Source organism: Lampris incognitus, chromosome 14 (genome assembly GCF_029633865.1).
Source record: "Lampris incognitus isolate fLamInc1 chromosome 14, fLamInc1.hap2, whole genome shotgun sequence".
Lineage (NCBI taxonomy): Eukaryota > Metazoa > Chordata > Actinopteri > Lampriformes > Lampridae > Lampris > Lampris incognitus.
Genome location: NC_079224.1, coordinates 20,516,121 through 20,544,101, shown reverse-complemented (window position 1 = coordinate 20,544,101; position 27,981 = coordinate 20,516,121). Strand labels below are relative to the sequence as shown.

The 27,981-nt window shown below is 41.7% G+C and overlaps 1 protein-coding gene across 1 annotated transcript in view; it reads left to right on the top strand.

Annotated features, from left to right (window-relative positions):
- The window catches only part of LOC130124366 (vertebrate ancient opsin-like), a 134,899-nt gene that overhangs the window by 45,504 nt on the left and 61,414 nt on the right, over nucleotides 1-27,981 (top strand). The window contains exon 2 of the mRNA XM_056293823.1: nucleotides 8,750-9,078. Within this exon, the coding sequence (XP_056149798.1) occupies nucleotides 8,750-9,078 (329 nt within the window). The remainder of the gene's footprint in view (nucleotides 1-8,749; nucleotides 9,079-27,981) is intronic.

The window sequence follows — 27,981 nt, the reverse complement described above, 5'->3', positions numbered from 1 at the left end:
CTTTTTGCCATCTCAGACGGATGGGGCGTTTGCTGACTGCAAGGACAAGGGTATTGCAACCCTTGGGGATTTATATATGGAAATTAAAGTTTGCATCATTTAATCAGTTCAAAAAAAATGTAACAGCCCTAACTCCCATGTCAAGAGTTTTTAAGACTTTGGGGTTTATAGAGTGCTGAATAGTTTGTTGTATGTATTGTTGCACTTCATTGATAAAAAATTTGAATAAAGATTTTTCTGCTAGAAAATTTACTTTTGTGTATGTGAAATTTTGCTAAAATAATGAAAATATTTATAAAATGATATTTTTTTTGTTCTGAATTGCATACATCGTAGAAACCAAACAGCAAATCCTTGAAGAGTAATGAAAATTGGACAGAAATGTTACAACGAATATAACTGAGCAAAATCTCTCCAAAAAGTCACAGTACAAGGACAGTTCAAAAACAAGTGTATAGTCGTTTCACTAACAAGACCACAGAAAATGCAATTAACATCAATGTCATGTTTCATTTTTAGCAAATCAAGTTTTGTTGGATAGCATCGATGGAGAAGTTTGAAACAGACATCTCGAGGTTTGTTTGTGATCAAGTAACTTGAAAACAAGGTCTAAACCTTTTCCCAGCAGATATTTGGAACAAATGTTCTCCAGTAATGAATAAGATATGGAACAGTGACAATGTTTTTCCGAAAGAGGAATGTCATCCTTCTGTTCTGGGTTGAAAGGCTGGATAAAAACACATTTTCCCGACAATAGTGTCATTCATGGTATCATTTAAAGTTAACTGACAAGGGGAAAGAAGTGGTTCAGTGTTCCCCTTAAGCAACATAATCACACCTTCAGGAATGGCATCCATTACAATAGCAAATTATTTTGGGGTGACAGGTATATTATAAACAAACAAAAAATTAGAAGACCTTTTGAATTAAATAATTGTTTTACAAATAAATTATTGTTGTTAAACTAATTTGGGAAACATTTAGATTTGTTTTTGAATTGTATATCATGGTTATTCCAAATGAGATATTTATGCGGAGAGAAACAGTGCTTGTAAATAAGCAGTGCTTGTAAATTTTACCACCTACACTAACAGAAGGCCTTATAACCCTCATTCTACTACTACTACTTTCGGCTGCTCCCGTTAGGGGTCGTCACAGCGGATCATCCGTTTCCATTTCTTCCTGTCTTCTGCATCTTCCTCTGTCACACCAGCCACCTGCATGTCTTCCCTCACCACATCCATAAACCTCCTCTTTGGCCTTCCTCTTCTCCTCTTCCCTGGCAGCTCCATATTCAGCATCCTTCTCCCAATATACTCAGCATCTCTCCTCCACACATGTCCAAGCCATCTCAATCTTGCCTCTCTTGCTTTGTCTCCAAACCGTCCAACCTGAGCGGTCCCTCTAATATAATCGTTCCTAATCCTGTCCTTCTTCGTTACTCCCAGTGAAAATTTTAGCATCTTCAACTCTGCCACCTCCAGCTCCGCCTGCTGTCTTTTCGTCAGTGCCACTGTCTCCAAACCATATAACATAGCTGGTCTCACAACCATCTTGTAAACTTTCCCTTTAACTCTTGCTGATACCCTTCTGTCGCAAATCACTCCTGACACACTTCTCCACCCACTCCAACCTGCCTGCACTCTCTTTTTCACCTCTCTACTGCACTCCCCGTTACTTTGGACAGTTGACCCCAAGTATTTAAACTCAAATGCCTTTGTCACCTCCACTCCTTGCATCCTCACCATTCCACTGTCCTCTCTCTCATTCATGCATAGGTATTCCGTCTTGCTCCTACTGACTTTCATTCCTCTTCTCTCCAGTGCATACCTCCACCTCTCCAGGCTCTCCTCAACCTGCACCCTACTCTCGCTGAAGATCACAATGTCATCCGCGAACATCATCGTCCATGGAGACTCCTGCCTGATCTTGTCCGTCAACCTGTCCATCACCATTGCAAACAAGAAAGGGCTAAGAGCCGATCCTTGATGTAATCCCATCTCCACCTTGAACCCATCTGTCATTCCAACCGCACACCTCACCATTGTCACACTTCCCTCATACGTATCCTGCACCACTCCTACATACTTCTCTGCAACTCCATACTTCCTCATACAATACCACACCTCCTCTCTCGGCACTCTGTCATAAGCTTTCTCTAAATCTACAAAGACACAATGCAACTCTTTCTGGCCTTCTCTATACTTCTCAATCAACATTCTCAAAGCAAACATCGCATCTGTGGTGCTCTTTCGTGGCATGAAACCATACTGCTGCTCGCTGATCGTCACCTCTCCTCTTAACCTAGCTTCTATTACTCTTTCCCAAATCTTCATGCTGTGGCTGATCAACTTTATACCTCTGTAGTTGTTACAGTTCTGCACATCGCCCTTGTTCTTGAAAATCTGTACCAGTATGCTTCTTCTCCACTCCTCAGGCATCCTCTCACTTTCCAGGATTGTGTTAAACAATCTAGTTAAAAACTCCCCTGCCATCTCTCCTAAACATCTCCATGCCTCCACAGGTATGTCATCAGGACCAACTGCCTTTCCATTCTTCATCCTCTTCATAGCTGCCCTCACTTCCTCCTTGCTAATCCGCTGAACTTCCTGATTCACTATCCCTACATCATCCAACCTTCTCTCTCTCTCATTTTCTTCATTCATCAGCCCCTCAAAGTATTCCTTCCACCTTCTTAGCACACTCTCCTCGCTTGTCAGCACATTTCCATCTCTATCCTTGATCGCCCTAACTTGCTGCACATCCTTTGCAGCTTGGTCCCTCTGTCTAGCCAATCGGTACAAGTCCTTTTCTTTTCCTTAGTGTCTAATCTGTCATACAACTCACCATACGCCTTTTCCCTTGCCTTTGCCACCTCGCTCTTTGCTTTACGCTGCATCTCCTTGTACTCCTGTCTACTTTCTTCATCTCTCTTACTATCCCACTTCTTCTTTGCCAACCTTTTCCTCTGTATAATTTGCTGTACTTCCTCATTCCACCACCAAGTCTCCTTGTCTTCCTTCCTCTGTCCTGATGACACACCAAGTACCTTCCTAGCTGTCTCCCTCACTATTTCTGCAGTGGTTGTCCAGCCATATGGCAACTCTTCACTGCCACCCAGTGCCTGTCTTAGCTCCTGCCTGAACTCCACACACCAGTCTTCCTTCTTCAACTTCCACCATTTGATCTTCGGCTGTGTCTTCACTCGCTTCCTCTTCTTGGTCTCCAAAGTCATCCTACAGACCACCATCCGATGCTGCCTAGCTCCGTTCTCCCCTGTCACCACCTTGCAGTCTCCAATCCCTTTTAGATGGCGCCTTCTACATAAGATATAGTCCACCTGTGTGCACTTTCCTCCACTCTTGTACGTCACCCTGTGTTCCTCCCTCTTCTTGAAATATGTATTCACCACAGCCATTTCCATCCTTTTCGCAAAATCGACCACCATCTGTCCTTCCACATTTCTCTTCTTGACCCCATACCTTCCCATCACCTCCTCATCACCTCTGTTCCCTTCACCAACATGTCCATTGAAGTCGGCTCCAATCACCACTCTCTCCTCCTTGGGTACTGTCGGGAAAACACCTTCGTGTTCCTCGTCCACGGGTCCGTTGATGTGAAGAAAAACAGCCACCACGTCTTAGGAGATTAAAATGATTTTATTGAGTACAGATCTGGAGACACACTCTGCCAATCCGTCGTATGTGTCTGACTTTCTATTGTGTGTGTGCTTCTTTATATGCTAAACCTCCCTTGTTCATTCATCACACATGGCCTTGATTTTCCTGTCCACTATGTTTGGTCAATGCTCCCTTTCATGGTTGAGCTTTAGGGAGTGCTCATCCTGCAACTCTTATCGGGGGCCCTCCTTGCACCAGACACGGTATCTTTCCCAAGGCCTCATAGGAGGGCAACCCCCCGCATTCCGTGCGAGGCATGTAATATATTTCATTGACATGAATGTGTCTTTCTTCACCCTCTGTTCTGGTTACACACATTGGTTACATACAGAGTAATACAAATAATACCTTGGTTACATACATAGTGATACAAATACACTCGGATTCTATGTAATATCCATCAACAGTACCCTCTCCACCATGTCGTCCAACTCACTCCAGAATTCTTCTTTTTCATCCATCTCACACCCAACTTGCGGGGCATATGCGCTGATAACATTCAGCAATAAACCTTCAATTTCCAGCTTCATACTCATCACTCTGTCTGACACTTTCTTCACCTCCAGCATGCTCTTGACATACTCTTCCTTCAGAATTACCCCTACCCCATTACTCCTCCCATTCACACCACGGTAGAAGAGTTTGAACCCACCTCCGATACTCCTGGCCTTACTCCCCTTCCACCTGGTCTCTTGCACACACAGTATGCCTACCTTTCTTCTTTCCATCATGTCAGCCAGCTCTCTCCCTTTACCAGTCATAGTGCCAACATTCAAAGTTCCAACTCTCACCTCCACATGCCTACCCTTCCTCCTCTCTAGCTGCCTCTGGACATGCTTTCCCTCTCTCCTTCTCCTTCGCCCAACAGTAGCATAGTTTCGACCGACACCCTGCTGGTTAACAGTACCGGTGGGGTCGTTGGTAACCCGGGCCTCGACCGATCCGGTATGTAAGTCTTATTTATGATCCGCATATTTGATTTGGCAAAGATTTTACGCCGGATGCCCTTCCTGACGCAACCCTCCCCATTTGTCCGGGCTTGGGACCGGCACTAAGGATACACTGGCTTGTGCATCCTCAGTGGCTGGGTTCCTTATAACCCTCATTCCAAAACCCAAAAAAAGATGTGCATGCGATACACAACTGGCGCCCTATCTGTTTGCTTAGTAATGACTACACAGTACTAGCTATTATTCTTGCCAATAGAATTAAGAAGTCCTTAGCTTCTATAATTGATGAATGACAATCTGGCTTTATGTCAAACAGGCATATTGCAAACAATATTAGATTAGTTCTGGATTTATTGGATTGGTCCGTACTTATTAATGAGAATGGATTTATTCTGTTTTTAGATTTTTATAAGGCCTTTGAGTCCCAGGAGCACAAATTTATTTATCAATCTCTTTACAAATTCAGTTTTGGTGATTATTTCTGTAAATCTATAAAAACACTTTACTCAAATGGCAATTCTTCAATCAAAACTTAAACATGATACCTCACCCCGGTTTCAATTATCTCGAGGAATTTGCCAAGGCTGTCCGGTCTCTCCTTATTTATTTTTACTTGCTGCCCAACTCCTCTCCACATTAATTCTCGAAAGTAATATTCAAGGTTTCTCTCTTTCTGGCAGACAGATTACCATAAATCAGGTGGCAGATGACTCTACACTTTTTTTTTAAAGATTTGGATTAAATTCCAATTGCAAATAAATACCGTGAGACTCATTGAAAAGAAAGGCATGTAAAATGACGACAAAAACAACTTCTGGGGATCTCACACCTGCAAAATCAGCTCTATCTATGATCAACTTTTAAATCATCATGCACTTTTTTAATATGCCTTTTTTATCGGGAATGTGCACGTCATAAACACTGTTGGTGCATTCTTCAACTCACAAATTAAGAGATGACATACTGTTAACATGCAGGACTTTGGAGTGTTTTTATTTGGCTTTATTTTCTCTATTGATAAAATAGTTTGCTTGCAAGCCTTAACCCGATTTAATCTGCAGTTCCAAGTTGTTTCTTTCTCACGGTGTGGGCAATGCATCGCAAATTGTAGCCACTCAGTCACTCATGGACAACCTGAGAGAGATGCTTAGTAGGACGTGCTTCTACTAAATGCTCGACCGTTAGTCTTTGATGTATTGTACATTTCAAAAATCATCGGAATAATAATAATCTGACTAAAACGCTTCCATTTTATTAAACGCACACAGCAGAGGTGCGCTGTAGGTCTGGGCAGTTCCGTGCTTGTGTGGTAACAAAGAAAACATAAATAAGATTTTTATTTTTACTTCATTTATTTTTATATTTTTTATATTTATTTTATTTGCTCTTAAAGAGGCCAAACTGGCCTTAAACAAACAAACAAACAAACAAACAAAATGCATAATTTTGAAATGAGAGTTAACAACTGGATACTAAATTATCACAACAAATAAAACAAATATGCTACACCAGTCTTTTTTTTAATAATACATTTCAGATTAAAAAAATTACAATGGTCTGTAGCCTTGAAAAAAAATAAAAGCTGAATAGATTAAATGTTACATACCATCAAATACAATGAGTGAAATGCAAAAATGCTATAAAGCAGTTGCTTTTCAACTAATTTATGTTAGTATAGTTTTTTTTAAACGATGTCTTTATTGATTTTTCATTGTACATGTGTCAGCATTATTATGCAGCAAATTACACTACAAATTTTAACTTTCACAAACAAACAAAATATACCCCCCACCCAACCCAAACACTCACTTGTTCTCTCTTAACATCTCCCTTGCATTTAGAGCCAAAATGAATATAAAACATATGACAAAATCAGTCATGCAATTCCATGGTACCTCAAACAAACAAAATAAAGCTATACATAGACAAAACAATTACATCATTGCAACTAAATTTCAAAACATGCCTTTATCCCCTTCTGGAGTCTACCCATTACCTTTGTACCCTAAATTCTTTAAGTACCCTGTCCTAAGTGTTCCTCCTGTAAGAGTGCCCCTATATCTCCATTTTTTATAAAATCAATGAATGGTTTCCAGAGCCTTTATAAACACCATTTTATTTTTCAAGGTATATGTTATTCTCTCTATTGACATACGGTGCACCATATTCTTAATCCAAGTACCAATTGTAGGTGCAACAGTGTTCTTCCAGTTCAAAGCTATCAATCGTTTTGCCTGCAATATAGCAAAATCAATAAATTTATATTCTTTAATTCTCAGATTGAGATCTGTTGGATACATGTGTAACAATATCATCTTGGAGTCTAGAGGGATATTTACAGACAAAATAATCATGATTGTATTGATCACCTCCCTCCAGAATTTCTTAATTTTGTCACACTCCCAAATACAATGTATAAATGTTCCTTGAGCCTCATTACATTTAAAACATTTGTCAGGTATATTGCTGTTATATTTATTCAATTTGACAGGGGTTACATAAGTCCGCATCAACCAGTTTTATTGAAGTAGTTTTAAATTAGTGCTGGCTGTTCGTGTCTGAGCCTTCTCACAGAATATGTTCCAATCGTTATTTGAAATGTCCTCTTTTAAATGTACCCTCCATGCATCAAGTTTGTATACTGAGGTCTCATTAGAACCAGATGCAAGCCAGCTGTATATTAATGAAATCAAACCCTTACTGTTGCAATTGTTGGTAATAATTTCTTCTAAGAATGAAAGCTCAGGAATTACCAATGACTGATTTTGCATAGAAGAAATAAAACTCCTCAATTGCAGGTATTTAAAAAATGCTTTCATAGGATGTTATATGTTATCCTTAACATATAACTTTCCAATTTCATCGAAAGACATTGGAACATCTTCTTTGTAAAGGTCAGATATTTTGCTTAGTATCCAACATGTCTAGTTTAAATGAAACATTGCCCCAGATTGGACTGAGTTGTGACAAGGAGTTAGATATATTCATATATTTATTTGCCTCATACCATACATTAGCCATATTAAGCACTATAGGATGGGCAGTATGTGCCCTGGGGTGTTTTACCTTGGCTGATTACAGATATAAATTTAATGGTATCTGAACGGAGCACAACTCTATATCCATCCATGACAGAGTGTCTCCAGCAGAAAAATAGAACATTATAGTTCTCAACTGTGCTGCCAAGTAATACCAATGAAGATTTGGACACTTCAACCCCCCTATATCAAATGGAAGATATAAAGGGACATTTTAGTATAATTTAAACATTGAACAAAATGACAATAGTGTAAAAAACAAGGAACTATAATGACTTTCATTGTAAATGGTCATTTGACTTCTCTTTCATCCTTGCCGGCAGCTATACCAACATGCACCCTGGCTCTGCCAAATGACGGAAGCCAAACAGGTGTGGACTCGGCTAATACTTGGATGGGAGACCTCTCGGGAAAACTGAGTTGCTGCCGGAAAAGGTGTTGGTGGGCTGGTAGGGCGCAGTCTTCCCTCTGGTCCTAATAAAAAAAGTAAAAAAATAAATAAAAAACTCAAATCCCAATGCCCCAGTGCAGTGACGGGGACACTATGCTGTAGGGGATGCCATCATTGGGATGAGACATGAAACTGGGGTCCTAACTCACTGTGGTCATTAAAGAACCTACGGCACTTATCGCAAAGAGTAGGGGGTTCCCTGGTGTCCAGAAAAATTCTGAACCTGGCATTCTCCATCTGACCACCTAATCATCCCGCCATGTTATTGACGTAATGATTCCTCCCTCTCCACCTCAAGATGATGTGTGGTGAGCATTCTAGCACAAAATGGCTGCCGTGCATCACCCAGGTGGGTGTTACACATAGTTGGTGGTGGTTGAAGTGAGTTATCCCCTTCAATGTGAAGTGCTTTGGGTGTCTAGAAAAGCACTATATAAATGTAATGATGATGATGATTATTATTATATATAAACATACTGAATGTATGATGTGCACCTGCTTGTATATGCATATGTATGCAAATGTATGTATAAGAATATGTGTGTGTGTGTGTGTGTGTGTGTGTGTGTGTGTGTGTGTGTGTGTGTGTGTGTGTGTGTGTGTGTGTGCACCCTGTCTCTCCCACCCCAGGCATCGTGTCACTGATCTCGCTGGCCGTCCTTTCCTTTGAGCGCTACAGCACCATGATGGGCCCAGCAGAGGCCGACTCCACTAATTATCGAAAGATGTCCCTGGGCATCGCTCTGTCCTGGTGCTACTCTCTCATCTGGACAATGCCACCGCTCTTTGGTTGGAGTCACTATGGTCCCGAAGGACCTGGAACTACCTGCTCCGTTGACTGGATGGACAAAACGGCAAATAACATCTCCTATATCATCTGCCTGTTTGTCTTCTGTCTGATCGTACCATTCTTGGTCATCGTATTCTGCTATGGCAAACTGCTTTATGCCATCAAACAGGTGAGTCAAATTGGGGATTTGGGCAGAGCGGTTCATAAAAAAAGGAGTTTGGGAATTGTAGTTTTCACTGGCTCCCATGTTAACTCTACATTCCTACTTTAGTTCCATGTGCTGAGTATTTTTGGCAGACTTCACTTCATCTCTATTCAAAAGCACAAATCCTGCACTAATCCTGTTACTCAAGATGTCCCAGGGATCTGTTCTTGGCCCTCTCCTTTTCATTATCCACATGCTCCCCCTTGATTCTTCCATTTGCTGCCATGGCCTCAGTTTCCACTTCTATTTTGAAAATACACCGAGCTACATCAGTACCCGTCCCACCAATGCCCTGCCGCCCCCATCATTAATAAACTTCATCCGTAACATTAAGCAATGGATGAAGTCCAACTTAATCAAACTCAAAACTAATAAAACCAAAGTCGTGCTTATTTGTCCCAGAGCCACTGTCATTACTCAGCCCAATCTCACTTTTGATATTGATGCTGTTACAGTCTATCCCTCACAATCACTTTACAATCTTGGCGTCATTTTTCACTAGTCCCTCTCATTTGACTCTCGTGTTGATAAGACTACTTTTTTTTTCACCACCATAGTATCACATGACTCCGTCTCATACTCAGAATGACCCATGCCAGAACCTTGGTCCATGCCTTCGTTAGCTCTCATCTTGATAACTGTAATGCCCTTTTTACTGATCTCACTGCCAAAACCATCTCCAGATTACATGGTCAAAATTCAGCCGCTAGAGTCCTCACACACACCAAATGCTCATCCACATCCCTCCCATCCTTTCTTCTCTCTGCTGGTTACCAGTTTCATCCACTGATCTGTAAAACACTCCGGCTTGACGATGACAAAAAAAATCTGTGAAGCCATCACAGTGCCATCTTGGTATTCCCTATATCAGTGTTGTAGTAGCGGACACAGATATGCGGAAGGACATCAACAGCAACTTGTTTCCTGCTAGGTAAGCATTTATGCCATCCATAATATTGTTTCTTGTAAGTCATGATTATGAATGTGCCTAATTCTCTGATGACTCTGCTACAGTCATCAGATTGTTAATTCCTCTGTCAATTCTCTGACGCCTAGTTCTCTGATGACTCTGCTATAGTCAGATGCATCAGCAAGGGCAAGGAGGCTGAGTACAGGGCTGTGATGGGAAACTTTGTCACGTGGTGTGAGCAGAACAATCTGCAGCTCAGCATGACTAAGACAAAGGGGCTGGTTGTTGATGTGAGGGGGGAAATGACACCAGTGACCCCTGTCTCCATCCAGGGAGTCACAGTGTGGACACTGTGGAATACTACAAGTACCCGGGGGTGTATATAGACAATAAACTGGACTGGGCTAAGAACACTGATGCCCTCTACAAGAAGGGACAGACACGCCTCTACTTTTTGAGTAGGCTTAGGTCCTTCAACATCTGCCAGACAATGCTCAGGATGTGGTATGAGTCTGTGGTGGCCAGTGATCTCCTGTTTGCTGTTGTGTGTTGTGTTTTGCTGTTGTGTGTTGTATGTTGGGGCAGCAGGTTGAGGGTAGCGGATGCAAACAGGCTCAATAAACTGATGTGCAAGGCCAGTGATATTGTGGGGGTGGAACTGGATTCTCTGGCTGTGGTTTCTGAGAGGAGGACGCTGTTGAAATTACGTGCCATCATGGACAATGTCTCCCACTCACTCCATGACATGCTGGTTGGGCACAGGAGTACTTTTAGTAATAGACTCATTCTGCCAAAAAGCATCACAGAGTGCCACAGGAGGTCATTCCTGCCTGTGGCCATCAAACTTTACAACTCCTCTCTCAGACTCAGACTGTCCGACACTCTTGAGTTAATGGTCACTGGATTGGCCATCGGGTTTTGTTTGTGCTGCTTGTTGTGTGCTGTGGTAGTGCAGTATAGATAGGGTGTTATGTGCACCATGCTTGGTGATATATTTTGTTCTTATTTCTATTTCTTACTTATCTTTTATTTCTGTTTGTTTCTGGTTTTCTTGTTTCTTTTTGCTTCTATGTCCTTATCTTGTATTTTGTTAGTTTTTAGTTATTAGAGTGTGAGTGTCTATAATACCACCCAATTTCCCCTCGGGGATGAATAAAGGCTTCTGATTCTGGTTCTGATAATATCATGTGCTGTTAAAAGCATCAGCTCAGGTAAAAATTATTGATGTTAAAAATAAATCTACAGGGTGTCCGTGTAGCGTAGCAGTCTATTCCCTTGCCTACCAACACAGGGATCTTCGGTTCGAATCCCCGTGTTACCTCCAGTTTAGTTGGGCATCCCTACAGACACAATTGGCTGTGTCTGTGGGTGGGAAGCTGGATGTGGGTATGTGTCCTGGTCACTGCACTACTGCCTCCTCTAGTCGGTCGAGGTGCCTGTTTAGGGGGGAGGGGGAACTAGGGGGAATAGTGTGATCCTCCCATGCGCTACGTCCCCTTGGCGAAACTCCTAAAGAAGTGGCTGGCGACTCCACATGTATCTGAGGAGGCATGTGGTAGTCTGCAGCCCTCCCTGGATCAGCAGAGGGGGTGGAGTAGCGACCAGGGTGACTCGGAGAGCAGGGTGATTTGCCAGAAACAATGGAGGAGAAAAGGGGAGGGGGGGAATAAATAAAAATAACAAAAATCTAGTGTTGTAACCGGATGGTGCATATCTAGTTATTGTGGCAAGTTGGCAGAAACTCCAGACGCAATTCGCGTTTTAAGGAATACAAATATGGCTGCCAAGGAACTCCCGTTGGCTTTAGCCTCGGTGGGCATTCTGTCATTACCTTATCAGTCCAGAGTTTGTTATAGATCAGTGGTTTCATCCTGTACTCATTACAAAATTCTTCCCCTAACCTACAAAGCTCTCCCTAGTCCTGCCCCACAATATTTGTCTGACCTTCTCCATCCATACACTCCTTCCCCGTACACCGAGGTCCTCCGGTGCTTGTTTACTCCTCATCCCATAGGATCACACCATTGTCTACTGCTGGCATGTCACTCCGTTGTCGTGGCTCGTAAATTTTGGAATTCCCTTCCACAGGGCACCCATGACTTTTCCTCCATTACAGCTTTCAAATCTTAAGTTTAAAGACTCACCTCTTCATATAGTGTTACCCGCCTCTCCCCATCACATCTCTTCTGACTGTTGCAACCCGTTCTGTCATGTTGCTAGTCTTGGAAAGAGAACTTGAACTTTAGAAAAGTGCTGTGTGAATAGAAACTATTTAGTTATTATTGATCCGTCAGCATAATGCCAGATAAATACAGTGGTGGGAACGTCCCTGTGGCAATATTATTGAGCACAATTTCTAAGTGCAGTACTTTAAGTATAGCTGGCAACAAAGGACGCAGCACACCTGAGCTCAGTCAAGAGCAGGGCCGCACAATTAACAGAGCACATAGACAAAAGATATCACAACGTCGACGACTGCAAATTGCAGTCATTCCAAATCACAATTTTCATATCTGAAGTAAAGGTGACTTTTACAGTGTTGTCTGAATCAGACTTTGTCATGTGCAGGGATGTCGTAGGAAATAAATCTTTATTCTTTTTTAACTTTTGATACTATTAAGTGCAAGGTTTTTTTCTATGTGTGTGTGTGTGTGTGTTGGGGGGGTTGATGTTGTACAGTCATGCAGCTGGTGCACATCATGATTATATTACAAAATGTCGACCAAGGAAATTGATCAATTTCACAAATGTCTCAGATGTTTTAAAAGCCTTTTGGGTATCTGCTTCATTGCGTATGAAAACTCCAAACCCAAGAGGCCATGCCAACATGGAGTTAAGTATGCCAACAGCCCTCTTCCTAGGGCAATTAGACACCCTGGAAACTGCCACACGTAGAGGTAATGCTCTAAAGAAAAATCAGGACTGTGTTGATAGGATAACGTGTAGTTTATTTTGGGAAGGGAAGTGTGTATGTGTGTGTGTGTGTGTGTGTGTGTGTGTGTGTGTGTGTATGTGTGTGTGTGTGTGTGTGTGTGTGTGTGTGTGTGTGTGTGTGTGTGTGTGTGTGTGTGTGTGTGTGTGTGTGTGTGTGTGTGTGTGTGTGTCCCATCAGTCCCATCATCCAACACGTTGTCGCCACAATCCCAGTCCTTTCCTGCAGGCCAGTGCTATTGCACGATAACAAAGAAAACACTGTCAGTTCAACAATCCCAAAATAATTTTAACACAACTGCAGCACAATCTGCTTACCAGACAGGAGTGATCTTCTGACTCACTCATTCACTTACTCTCTTTCTCACACACACACACACACACACACACACATGCACACACACAGAGTGCCTTGTGTGCCTCTGCCCAGGAGAGGCTGATAGTTTAGTTTGCTGCAGCTCTGCTCTCTCCACCTCTGTAGTGGTTGTAGCTGGTGGTGTTGTCCCTGCCCCACCCTGCCCAGCCGTCACCTACTGGGGAATGGGTTGTGTCCTCTGGCACTTTGTGTCAGTGCGCTACCTTTCTCTTGTTGCAATAGATAGTCACGCTTGGCTCAGACTGAAAATCCACTTTCCAAAAGAATTAGCAGTTTTACATTCCAACTGCTTTCGGGTGTAAAGTGAATACTGAACAAGAAAAGCAGCTCTCCCCCAAAGCTCAACCGTAGAGAACTGGGAGTCTAAACACCCAAAACTGCTCCACTGACAACACTTTGGCAGTGGACTTTGCAAACTTAATTACATGTTTTTAACGACCTTCCAACCAAATGATTATTTCAAAACAAAGATAGTTACATATTGTTTGTGAACAATAAGCTGTGTCCATACCATAAAACCACACTGGGCACTGTTACTGACACAACGCCACTTCATAAAGGTGTCGTAAAGTCTCCCATTTATTACTGTGCAGCATTTCATGTGTCTGTATTTTGACAACACTGTTTGCATCGGCAGCGTTGTGCAGCGCCAGTGGTAAGAACACAATTCAACGCTATTGTCTCTAGAAAATCAATCGTATCTTCTTTGTAGTGTTGGAAGAAAAAATGCTACCCTCCCAAGAATGAAAAGTCTGTTTTCAGTTACACGTTCACCTTTGTTTTTCCAACATTTGCGTTACCTTTGCATCATTTACTCCATAAGCTGAGAACAAGTCAGTGATCACACCAAAGTGCATTCTGGGAATATCATTCATGTTTCCTTGGCTGGGGACCATGGCATGATAATTGATGTTTTTAGTTTTCACGCTCTGTCCCTCACTGACTGACAGGGGGAATATGAGAGGAGATAGTCTGGAAGGCAGTGCTGTCTCTCCAGGGAAGCCACACTCAAACACACACACACACACTATCGCACATACACACACAAATACAGAACACATGAACGCACAAAAGTTTGCGTGAACAAGTCCCAGAGCAATTTTTTCCAGGACTACAGCTCACTCAGGCTCCGAGAACATCATTTCTGCTCAGATAGACAACGAACCATGAGAGCTAGTGTGTGTGTGTGTGTGTGTGTGTGTGTGTGTGTGTGTGTGTGTGTGTGTGTGTGTGTGTGTGTGTGTGTGCGTGTTTGTGTTTGCATGAATGTTCTTGTGCTATGTCTACACTGATAAATGTGCTGCTGCCTGTGTGACACTGACACTAGTGAGCATGACTTAATAAATCAGTGCTTATATCAACTTAATAACAGACAGATGAGCGTCCTGTTTTCTTTCTTTTTTCCTTTTTTTTTGAAGAGGAGGGAACAACAGGGGGATGAGTTCAGTTTCTTTCTTTGTCATTACGTCTCCCTGCCTCTTTATTTTATTCTTTGTCACTTGGTCATTTTTGTTCATCTATCAAGGTGACAATTAATTGTGTGTGTGTGTGTGTGTGTGTGTGTGTGTGTGTGTGTGTGTGTGTGTGTGTGTGTATCTCTCGTTCTCTGTTTCCATTTATATCTCTCTTTATTCGTACAATGTCGTTCTATCTGCCTCGCTCACGCGAGCTGTTGTGCTGCTCATGCTTCCACCTCGTTCTTCCAATCGCATGTATTTCCTCGTCTGGTTTTTGTCTCGCCTCTTCTGGTGTGCAGATGGAGACAGAGGCAAGGATAACTCGGGCCGTTTGGTTTATATAATGCCCCTTGTCTCTCTCCCTCTCTCTTTTTATCTCTTAACTCTTTATCAAATATATTACATATGCTGCTGTTGTTGCTCTAACTCACTTTACTCAAGCCTGTTTCTCCCTGCACATGTGTGCAAGCTTACACGTGCACGTCTCATCCTTATCACTTCCCAGTATAATTCCTCACCATGCTGTTCCACTCTGCTCAGTTCCCCTGATGACCCTATGTGAAGTGGTGGCTGTAGCTCTCCCATCTGACTGTTCCTGCTGGCACTGACAGAGGTGCTAGCGTACTTTGTCCAATAAGGAGTGAGAACTAACTGAATTGAATTCCCCAATCTAATAAAGTGTCACTTTCTGGCTGACCCGCATGGGTGATAACTGAATCAACTCATCTCCTTGATCACTTGCAGAGAAACTGGTCCCTGTGGTCTTGGTCTGTACTCATGGTCACAATGCTTCTATTATCAATCAAACGTAAGAGGAGAGAACAGACAGCCTTGTGTGGGGTTGGGGGCTGAGAGCCCCAAAGCATGACAAAGCAGATCAGACAAGTGGAACAAAAGGTGTTTCAAAGGGCTAAGCTTTATTTTAAAAACCAGGCCAACAAAATGATAAGCAGATTAAAAGTTAACTTGGGTCTCTTTTGCAGTGTGACGGAAATGGTCTAGCAGAGTCTGAGGCATATGCCATCTAATAGGAATAGGTAAATGTAAAGGCAAACAGGGCAGGCCGCTCCAACAGACTTGGTGGGGTGTAGCAGTGAGAGGCATCCAATAGCACCCGCTTGTGCTATGTAATGCCTCTTTTGTTTGTTATTTATTTGATTGATTGGTTTTATGGCACAGTATTAGCACCTGTTTGAATTTGCCTGTTTTTTGTTTATTTTTTTGTTTTGTCACTTTGTTGTGATGCACTTTGAGCTACACCCCCTGTATGACAGGTGCTATGTAAATAAAGTTGTATTATTGTTCTTATAAAAATTCTCGGATTTCCTGTCTAGCAAGGCAGACAATGGAAGAAAATTATAAAAAGTTATGATCCCATGAAAGTTATGATCTCATTTTGAGTTATTGCTGTCAGCTTGCTTTTAGTTGGGCTGGCTACTGTCTGTTGCACATGGCTCCCTCATGCTGGGTGCTGGTTGTCTCTAGATTGCACCCCCTGGAAGATGATGTGGCAAGGGAAGGGATGGTATGAGTTTGGTGACAGTACGTTTATTTTCTTGTGTTTATCTTTGTCTGTTAGTGTTTGTAGTGTCTCTGTGGTTTTCAATTAGAAAACTTGAGAAATTAAAGAGAGAGTGAAGCAGAGCCTATTTTTGCATTGTTTCTGTTTCTGTCTATCTGTGGCTGTTGGTGTTTTCTTTATTGCTACTGCTTTGCAACGGGACACTGGGGTGGTTTCAGTACCAAAAGAGGGAAGCTCCTAGAGAGGTGAGTTTTGGCACTATTACTTCTTCTCTTCCAAGGCACATACATCTTATGCCTAGTCTACCTACACGTGCATGAGTATTTTTGAAAATGGGGGTTTTCACCTTCATTCTTTAAGAAATAAAGAAATAAATATATCCCGTCCGCACTAGCACTGTGTATAAAAAAAAGATCTCCACCCAAATGAAAACGTAAAAATACACGCAACTCAACAAAATGGAAGCGCTGCCAGCAGCATGCCAAACCAACAGGGGGTGATATAACCCTAACACTAAAGTCATGTTGGCCAATCAGAAGCCTGGAAAAAAAGAAGAAAAAAAGCCGCCAACAAGCCAAAAACTCCGTTTCCCCTGTCTACACATCAGCAATAAAAATGGAGTTTCTGAAAACCTTCACCCTGGAAGTTTTCCAAAAGGTCCGTTTTCACTGACCTTAAACTCAGTTTGCGTGTGGACGAAAGGCCAAAATGCAAAGAAAAAGCTACGTTTTCAAAAATACCCGTCTATGTGTGGACTAGGCATTAGACCATCTTAAACCAACACAAATATTAAAACACCACTTTGGTCTGTTGAAGGTTTCAATCGTTTTTGTCCTTGTACTTAGATCTGTTTTTCCGGAGAATGAGATTAGCCTGTGTTGGATAGGTGCAGAACAAAAAAAGCAGTATCCCAATAAAAAATACACCTTGAAACAGATGCTTGAAGCAAGGTTTAGGCTCTAAGCAAGAAAATGGTACAGGTTTTAGGGGAACTGAGAATGTTTATTAAACAGAAAAGAAAACATGAAAAAGCTTGACACTCAGTCTTCCATAGATTGCAACCTAGACATTCAAAGAAAAAAAAAACGTATTTACTGTGGTGGTAGGTATATTGTTAGTGAGTAAAATGTATAATTTGCAATAAAATGAAGTTTTAAAATGTTGTATGTTGTCTAAAGTTACCGACAGGCACGTATTTCCCGCCTAGGGCGCAAGATTTATTTTTTTGGGGGGGGGCGCAAGAATCTTTGCCCATTGACTCTTATTATAAGTCGTACATGCGCAGTTCACGCCTCTTCAATTCAAGCAATAGGAGCGTGCTGGGGCAGTGGAGAGCTGTGCCCCAGCAGCGTTTATCTGAATGCCGCTGATTTAAACACCACCAACCACTGGGTGGTAGCAGAGAACGAATGGCTCGTGGTTTGTTATTTTCTATACACGAATCCGGGGAAGGACCCGAAGTAAACAAGTCGCCATTACTGCGGTAGCATATCCCTACAATACGCATGCGTGTGAGTGCAAACTGTCGTAAGAAGTGTACAATGTCCTACTTGTACCTTTACTTTCTATGTAATGTTACTTTTGACAACGATTCTAGGAGTTTGGGAAGAACCAGGGAAGTTCTCAGCTGCTCCAATAGTAGTAGCAACTTCAACTTTGGAAAAAAACTGAATGCGAAATAATCAAGCCTTTACTTCATGAAGAGTGCCCCTGTCTGAGACAATACACTTTATATAGATTCCCTGGGCGTGCAGAGGACCAAGATGTCCGTCAGAAGCATATCAAGAATATTACCAGAAAGGACTTTGTTCCCAATAACAACAGCACGGTAGGTTTGGTTAACAGCAGTCAATCTCTATTCATCGAGGGTTAGGGTTACTGCTACCTATGGTGCTGTCACTGGCAGCAGAAAACCACTAGATAGCGGAACACACAAATTGGTACGAATCCGGCGACTTAACGCGATCATAATTTTCAGTCATTTTCTCAGGGTTTTGTGTTGTCAGATATCTTTCCTACTTATCGAGGCAGCTTTCACTTTAGTCGCTTACAAACAACAAACGTTAACCAAAGTGCTTTACAGAGTGATTAAAATGATTACAATCAACCACAGGAATATTCAAATAAAAACACGGATATTAAAAAGAGGATATAAGTGAAGTAGTACTTATAGTCACAAATACACTGGCGTGATATCTTAGTACATGTTTGCTTGATTTTTGTATAGCCCCCCATAGAGAAAAATGCACCAGCCCACAATAAATGGGGGATATGACTTAACAGAGAAAGAGTACTGGCTGTCAATCAATGAAGACAAGGGACACATTTTTCCCCCTGTTGGTGCCATAGTGAGATTTTAAGATGTAAAAGCTCAAATGTTTTATGAATGCAAACACGTGTAACAATTTTATTTTGAAAGGTCTAGATTGAGCTTTACATCTTGAGTTTGTGGACAGATGTTAGAACAAACATGGACTTTAAAGAGTAATAATAACAGGGTAGAATGTGGATTGCTGCTGCAACTCAGGAGCAAAACAAAAAGCTCTTAGGGCTTCAGTGTTATTACTAAAGTCGTGTTCTTAAGATTAAGGTCATTGTTATCTAATCAGAGCCATGCATTGCATGAATATAGATATCAGCTTGTCATTTGTATGACAAAGAACAGCGAGTGCAAAACAGAAAGAAGGCCTAATTGTGACGTGAGTAACCAGTAATTACTCTGAACACCTCTAAGGTGAACACTTTGTATCTCATTAGAGATTGTTGTGTTAATTTGGGTGAACATCACATGCACAGACACACTGTGAAGACACCTTGGATAAATATGTTGCAGCTATCCATTTAGTTTGATCATTTTCCCCCTTAGTAGTTAATAAGCATCTCAGACATAGCAAAGAAGTCCTCACTGCACAAAAACTCTCAGTGAAACAATTTGTCTTACCATAACAAATAGGTGTGAGGACGTGTTATCAATATTACTTTCTTCTGAAAAACCTCCCTGCAGTGTGAAGGAGAGCTTGAGAGGGGTCCTAACCCATCTCAGGTTCCCCAGCAGATGGCATTAAGATAATGATGTGTTTAGTTTCTGCGAGAGGAAGGATGTGTTGAGAACGCTTAATAATACTCCTGTCTGTGCCCCTGATCGAGGCATGGCAAGACGAACTGGAGTTGGTCCCCGGGTGCTGCACGGCAACTGCCCACTGCTCCTAGCTACACAGCAAGGATGGGTTAAAGGCAGAGAAGAATATCCCCACAGGGATCAATAAAATATCTCCAAATCAAATCAAATCAAATCTCAAATAATGCAGTTTATGAAAAGATATCGATTTCTATATCAACGTTGACTTTGTGACGTCTCTGCAGAAATTCAATTTCTTGTACACTTCCAGGCAAATGCAAAAATTGCAATAGCAGTGATTTAGGTCTTTCATTAATGTGCATTAGTAGAATTATAAATTTCAACTAGCCTAACATTGCCGCCATTAATGCACAGATCCATTTATTTTCCCAACTCAAAGAAAAGTAACGTAGCAACAGTCTGTCTCCAAGAAATTGCTGGGTCCCCAATTATTGGTGCTATAAATCAAACACACTTTCATTGCACGTTGTCCATCTTGGGAGAGAGAGCCCTCCTCTGTTGCTCTCCCTGAGGTTTCTTCCCATTTTGTCTCCCTGTTAAAGGTTTCTTTTTTTTTTTTACGGAGTTGTTCCTTATCCGATGAGAGGGTCTAAGGACAGGATGTTGTGTTGCTGTTAAGCCCACTGAAGCAAATTTGTAATTTGTGATATTGGGCTATACAAATAAACTTGACTTGGCTTGACTTTCAGATTGCAGCCCAAAGTGTCAATGAGGGAAGTATTTGTAAATCACAGGCAATACCACAACATAAACGCCCAACTGTGTATACAGTGTACTGTTTAAGCACCCAAGCAGTGTCCAATGCAGAGAAAACTACATCAGTGTAGTTTCACTTTGTGGCTCAAAGCGTCATTAAATATGCCACAGTTTTCCTTAGGATTCACACTCCAAGTTGAGCGTGTGTAGAAAGGCTTATAACTAACTCCTTACTCCTGATCTGAGTATTTTAGTCCTTGTTGTAATTATAATTGGATTCCAAAGAATCATGATCTTTATTTGATAACCGTGGGCCCTGAATCAATTATCTGACTCAGCTATCCTCATGGATGTCTTTTGATACTCTTAAGTACTAAATTTTTTTTTTCTAAACAGCCAGTAAACTGTTTAGCTCGGTGCAAGGGATGAAGTGAAAGAATGAGGGGATGAGGAGGAAAAGAGAGAGAATGAGATTATATGACTTGGGGTGTTCTTTAATGAAATGTCAACCACACAGGAAGACAACCTTAAAAACACACAAACTCAAAAATGTTCACGAGCGAAAGCAAGTGTGTTGGAGGGATAGTGAGGGAGAATGAATGTGTGTGTGTGTGTGTGTGTGTGTGTGTGTGTGTGTGTGTGTGTGTGTGTGTGTGTGTGTGTGTGTGTGTGTGTGTGAGATGTGCAGAGAGAATGAGATTCACAGTTGTGGGAGCACTCGAGAGATATGAGTTTGTTGAGGGAATGGAAAGATGCACTTCTTAGCAGACTACGTTTCAAAAAAACAACCAGTCTTCTTTTGGATCATCCTTAAGAAAAAGTTCTTATTTAGTGGATAGGTGTGCTACAAACAGAGTCAGAATCATGTTTATTGGCCATGTAGGTTTGCACTACATGGAATTTGACTCCGGTTTCGTGGCTGTCTCGGTGTACTTAACATAGAAAAACAACACTACAACACAACCATCTTCAGGTTTATACCCGAGACTGACTTATACAGGTGAAATAAGAGGTGATAAATTGCAGTGGTGTAGAGAATATATCAGAGATGCTGAAATAGATGTTAGAAGGTTACTTACATGCATGCCCTGAGGTAGATGGACAGCTTGACCTGATCTCTGTTTTTCTGTTCACTCTTCATATTCTCGCTTTCTCCAGTTTTAGAATGGCTTTGTTTTCTGTGATTCTGTTACCAATTCCCTCTTTTCACAAGTTTCTATCCCCTTTACTATCCTGTGTGTTTGTGGCACATGTAGGGGTGAGACAATATTAAAATTTCATGTCACCATTATCTGGTCAAAATAATTTCAATTCACAATATTATCCCAATAATCATCCACATATGCTTAAAACTCTTAAAATGGCACTAAAAGATACTGGAATCACTATACTTTACATTTTGTTTAAACAAATATTTTTATTGCATCACAGATAGGACAAACATCTTTTTGGCGGAGTTGGCCAGCGAGGCCAGCCCTACAAATGCGAATGTCCCTGACTGATTGACTGAGTGATCAGTTTGATATGATTGGGCCGCTGGATCAGGTGACCCAACAATGGTTCCAGTTAGCGGCAAACGACGTCGCTGAAGTTACCTAATTAGTCGACCGACCGGTGACACGGAAATTGGAGTTTCCCTATTGGCCGTGAATCAGCGCAGTGGTTCGCACATTAACTAATGTAATATATTGCTGCTCGTGAATACTACTGAAATGCCTCATTGCAAAAAAAAAAAAATCCTCTCGCAAAATCAGTGCTAATAGCCACACGCAGTTATAGTGAAAATTATTAGTGTCTTCTGAAAGTTGGTAAAAACTGAATCGCATCGTCCCATCCCTTGGCACATGTATGCGTGTTTGCGTTTACATTTGGGTTTGTGTACTTGTGTGCATGTCCTACTCTCATCCTATTTGATTTCAATCCCACTTACACACAGCTCTCTACCTATCTACCTCTTGATCTTTTTCTCTTTCCATCTGAGGGGTTTCATTCCAAAACATTACAAATGCACATGGTAATACTAATTGTTTTAAAACCTACAGGCAATAGCACCAGCTGAATTGAAGACTCTAATGTAGTATTCCCTTAATAAATTTTGATTTCATACCTGCAACCGTGCTATCTCTTATTGTAAGAATTGACATCTGTTCTTCATTGTTTGTCTAAATTTGGAACAGACCTCCTTATTTCTCAGGGGAGATATCTGGTATTTTTGCAAACGAGAGCTCTGTGATCTGCTGCCATAGAACCTTGAGTTGTCTACATATAGCCACATCTGTTGAAGTTTGTCTTTTTGAAATGACCAGAGAAAGGTTGTTCATTGCAGGTTGGCTGAAACCATGTGGAGACTACGGGTCTTCGACCGGAGATGTTATGAGTAGATAGAAAGCTGTGGCCAGGTGAAGGACATGTAGAGATAATAGGATGTAATATCCCATATATCCCAGTGTCATTAGGGACTCGGTTGAAGAGACAGCGACCTTTGGCTGAAAGGTCAAACACACTGAACATCTAAAACAAGATTTCTAAAGTGTTATATTCTACCGTTTGCTGTTTTCGTAATTTCAGTAAATATCAGCAGCACCAACTGTTCTTTAGATACAGAAATTGATGGGTAGACAGAGATGGAGATAACTGGACTGCACCAGTTTTATTGACAGTATGTCACACAGCTGTGACAAAAACAAACTATGAAACATGGATGCATAGAGGAGAACCAGGAGATGACATGTCTGCTTTCACTGTTGGAGGATGCCTCAGCAAAGGCCGGATTCAGAGACATCTTACAGATATAAACTCCCAACAACATGTCCTCACCAGTTATCAGTTCTCTGGCAGACCCATACCCCACCCTGCACATTGATGCCGGCAGTGACAGCAACATTGAACAACAAGGCACATACCGTCTTTCTCTGTTGCTGACGTTGTCTCGTGCACTGCATGTGTTCTGCACCGTGACAAGACATTGCCAGGATAAAAATAGTGATAACAGTCACCCTCTCCATGCTGATAGCTTTTTCAGCCCAGACTTGTTGGAAAATTGGTTGGCGTGCGCATGCCCACACTGTCAGCAAATGTAGTTACATCAACTCATGTAGTTACGTCAAGAAATGAATACAGTTGTATGAACACATGAATCTGATTTGATCACTCACAGACAGCAGTGCAGAGACGGTCATTCCTAAAGATCGAATTTGAAAAACAAATTAGATGTGTTTGTTGTTTTAGGCTATACCTTACAATTTACCCAAACCCAACGTTTGTCTCAAATGCGATCAGATATTTGTAAGTAAGTGTGAAAACAAAAAAAATGCTTGTGAAAGCATTATTTGAATTCTGATTTGGGCCACTTCCAAATGTGGTCCTAGATCAGATACTTATCCTTTATGTGGCCTTGTGTCTCAAGTCTGTGTGGGGAGGTTGGAGTTTCAGGTGCATTTTTTGTTGCACTCAATGGCATTGATCAGTGACATCGGCTCGTGGCGACACTATGGTTTGTCTTATACTGACCAACCACCATTCTTGCCACAGATATGGATAAATGAGATGAGGAAAAAAATGCCTGTGACCTCAGCCACAACTGGGGCTTTCTGGCACAGAAACACAGATGCAGATGGTAGATGAGGGGGCAACAGCCCATTTTATAAAAAATACACAAGGATGACAATGATTGAAAAAAATAAACAGTTTAAAACACATTAAAAGACTTAAGTGGGCATCCATTTAACAGTTCTTTGGTGGGGAGAAAGCTATAACAATAATAATAGTAATAATAATACATTTCATTTGTAGAGCACTTTGCAGAGTACTCATACATGCTTTACATAAGTTAAAATGAACATAAAAGCAACACAACAAAAACATACGACATGCACAACATTAATAAAACATTAAAAACAATTCTGAAAAGGTGAGTTTTGAATAAAGATTTGAATGTGGACAGATTGGTTCCAGAGGGAGGGGGCAGCTATGGAGAAAGCTCTGTCGCCTCTATTTCAGTGCTTGGGCCTGTGTGGTGGCAACAAGGGGTTGGCATCAGCGAAGTGAAGGCTGTGGAAAGGATTATCTTAGTGGAGCAGGTTGGTGAGCTAGGAGGGACCTGGTTATGGAAGGCTTTGTGAGTAAGAAGGACTTTTAATTGGATCCGTTGTGGGACAGGGAGCCAGTGGAGGTTCTGGAGGACAAGGTTGATGTGGTCATGGGAGCGGGAGAGCAGGCGAGCAGCAGAGTTCTGGATGTACTGGACTTTGTTTAGGACTTTGGATTATGAGCCGTAAAGAATGCTATTGCAGTAGTCAATTCTGGATGTGATGAAGGAATGAATTAAAGTTTCAGCAGCAGAGAAGGAGAGTGATGGGCGTAGATGAGCTATGATTTTTAGGTGGAAAAAGGCAGTTCTGGTGATTTGGTTGATGTGGTGTTCAAAGGAGAGGTGCTGTTGAAAATTATACTGAGGTTGCTGGTGTGTGGGGAGTGAGACAGAGTGGAGTTATGCGAATTAGAATGGTGAGGCAGAAGTGGTGAATAGTTTTGGTAAGTGATTTGGGACTGATGGTCATGTCAGATTTATCATAATTTAGTTTGAGGAAGTTGGCTTGTATCCATGATGTAATTTCAGTGAGGCTATAATATCCCTCACTCTTTTTGGGATGGTTTGTGTCTTTCTCAAGCTCAGGTCTTCTACCAGAGGCCTGGGAGTTTGAGGGTTCTGCGCAGTATCTTAGCTGTTCCTAGGACCGCACTCTTCTTGACAGAGACCTCAGATGTTGTTTCTGGAATCTGCTGGAGCCACTCTCCCAGTTTGGAGCAATCCTGAGCGACGGCAACATCGGGAAGAAAGAGCATGATAAGCCAGAGAAATAGAAGGCTAAGGGAACAACTAGAACGGATGTGGAAGATGAAATCCACAATAGTCCCAGTGGTAATAGGCGCACTAGGGGCTGTGACCACCAAACTGGGAGAGTGGCTCCAGCAGATTCCAGGAAAAAAATCTGAGGTCTCTGTACAGAAGAGTGCAGTCCTAGGAACAGCTAAGATACTGCGCAGACCCTTCAAACTCCCAGGCCTCTGGTAGAGGACCCGAGCTTGAGGAAGACACACACAATGTGAAAAGGGGTGAGAGGGAGATTTAAGACAAAAAGAGTGACACAAATCAAATATAAGATATGCATACTGGGTGTGAGCATTTTGCTGTCTTGTGTTTTGTGACATAGGTCTCATGACTCTCTTTCTCTCACTCTTTTCTTGTTCTCTCTCTTTGCTTTCTCTTCATTATCCCTCTTTCTCTCTCCCCCTCTCTTTCACATACCCGCTCCTCTGTCTCACAAAACAGTATGGCACAGAAATAAAAAAAACGCAGATCTTTAAAGATTACTTGCGAAAGTGTACTTCAATGTGAATTTCTCACATGCACACAAACACACACATTCGCATTCACTCACTCAAATTGCACAAAGCCACACATTGGTAAACTGATAGCTCAGTGAGTTATGCAGGACTGTACCTTGCTCAGGATTAGGGTTTTTTTTTAGGGAGTTGTTCCTTATCTGATGTGAGGGTCTAAGGACAGGATGTTGTGTTGCTGTAAAGCCCCTTGATGCAAATTTATAATTTGTGTTATTGGGCTATACAAATAAAATTGACGACTTGACTTAAGGAGGCTGGCCATGCTATATGCGGACCCCTTCTAATATTGTAAATCACCACAGGGAACAGCAACCACCATAAAGTTTATATTATGATATAAACACCAAATCTGTTTTACAACCCCAATTCCAATGAAGTTGGGACGTTGTGTAAAACGTAAATAAAAACAGAATACAATGATTTGCAAATCCTTTTCGACTATATTCAATTGAATACTCTACAAAGACAAGATATTTAATGTTCAAACTGATAAACTTTATTGTTTTTTTGCAAATATTCACTCATTTTGAATTTGATGCCTGCAACACGTTCCAAAAAAGCTGGGACAGGGGCATGTTCACCACTGTGTTACATCACCTTTGCTTTTAACAACACTCAATAAGCGTTTGGGAACTGAGGACACTAATTGTTGAAGCTTTGTAAGTGGAATTCTTCCCCATTCTTGCTTGATGTACGACTTCAGTTGCTCCACAGTCCGGGGTCTCCGTTGTCGTATTTTGCGCTTCATAATGCGCCACACATTTTCAATGGGAGACAGGTCTGGACTGCAGGCAGGCCAGTCTAGTACCCGCACTTTTTTACTACGAAGCCCAGCTGTTGTAACACGTGCAGAATGTGGCTTGGCATTGTCTTGTGGAAATAAGCAGGGACGTCCCTGAAAAAGACGTCTCTTGGATGGCAGCATATGTTGCTCCAAAACCTGTATGTACCTTTCAGCATTAATGGTGCCGTCACAGATGTGCAAGTTACCCATGATGCCATGGGCACTAACACCCCCCCATACCATCACACATGCTGGCTTTTGGACTTTGCGTTGATAACAATCTGGATGGTCCTTTTCCTCTTTAGCCCAGAGGACACGACGTCCATGATTTCAAAAAACAATTTGAAATGTGGACTCGTCAGACCACAGCACACTTTTCCACTTTGCGTCAGTCCATCTTAGGTGAGCTCAGGCCCAGAGAAGCCGGCGGCGGTTCTGGGTGTTGTTGATATATGGCTTTCGCTTTGCATGGGAGAGTTTTAACTTGCACTTGTAGATGTAGCGACGAACTGTGTTAACTGACGATGGTTTTCCGAAGTGTTCCTGAGCCCACGTGGTAATATCCTTTACAGAATGATGTCGGTTTTTAATGCAGTGCCGCCTGAGGGGTTGAAGGTCATGGGCATTCAGTGTTGGTTTTCGGCCTTGCCGCTTACGTGAGATTTCTCCGGATTCTCTGAATCTTTTGATGATATTATGGACTGTAGATGACGAAATCCCTAAATTCCTTGCAATTGTACGTTGAGAAACGTTGTTCTTAAACTGTTGGACTATTTGCTCACACAGTTGTTCACAAAGTGGTGAACCTCACCCCATCCTTGCTTGTGAACGACTGAGCCTTTCGGGGATTCTCCTTTTATACCCAATCATGACACTCACCTGTTTCCAATTAACCTGTTCACCTGTGGAATGTTCCAAACAGGTGGTTTTTGAGCATTCCTCAACTTCCCCAGTCTTTTGTTGCCCCTGTCCCAGCCGTGTTGCTGGCATCAAATTCAAAATGAGTGAATATTTGCAAAAAACAATAAAGTTTATCAGTTTGAACATTAAATATATTGTCTTTGTTGTGTATTCAATTGAATATAGGTTGAAAAGGATTTGCAAATCATTGTATTCTGTTTTTATACACGTTTTACACAGCGCCCCAACTTAATTGGGGTTGTAGATTAACTTAAGATAGATATTTTCAATTTATACACATAAGCACTGAAGAATACAAGCAAGCAATCACAAAATTTTGCACATGAAGGAACTCTTCATGATTGCAATTTCAAGGGTAAACATCAAGACCCAACCACCTACTATGCATTCATAAAGAATCTCTCTCTATGCGGCTCTCTCTCTCTCTCCCTCTCTTTCACACACACACAAACACACACACACACACACACACACATGCACATGCACACACATACAAAACATACACTCAGTCCAAGTGAAAATTTAGTTTAGAGAAGACAAAGAATAGTGTTTAAACTGGCAGAAATTACAGATTAATTGAGAAAGAGTTGTCGCCAGTCTTCTGAGCATGGTAAAAAAGGGGTTATCAAAGACAACAACAAAACCAGCATGAGGAAGAACTAGGCGCAACATGAGCGGAAATGGTAAGAAAAGATAAGAGAAATAGAAAGGGAATCAGGTAGCAT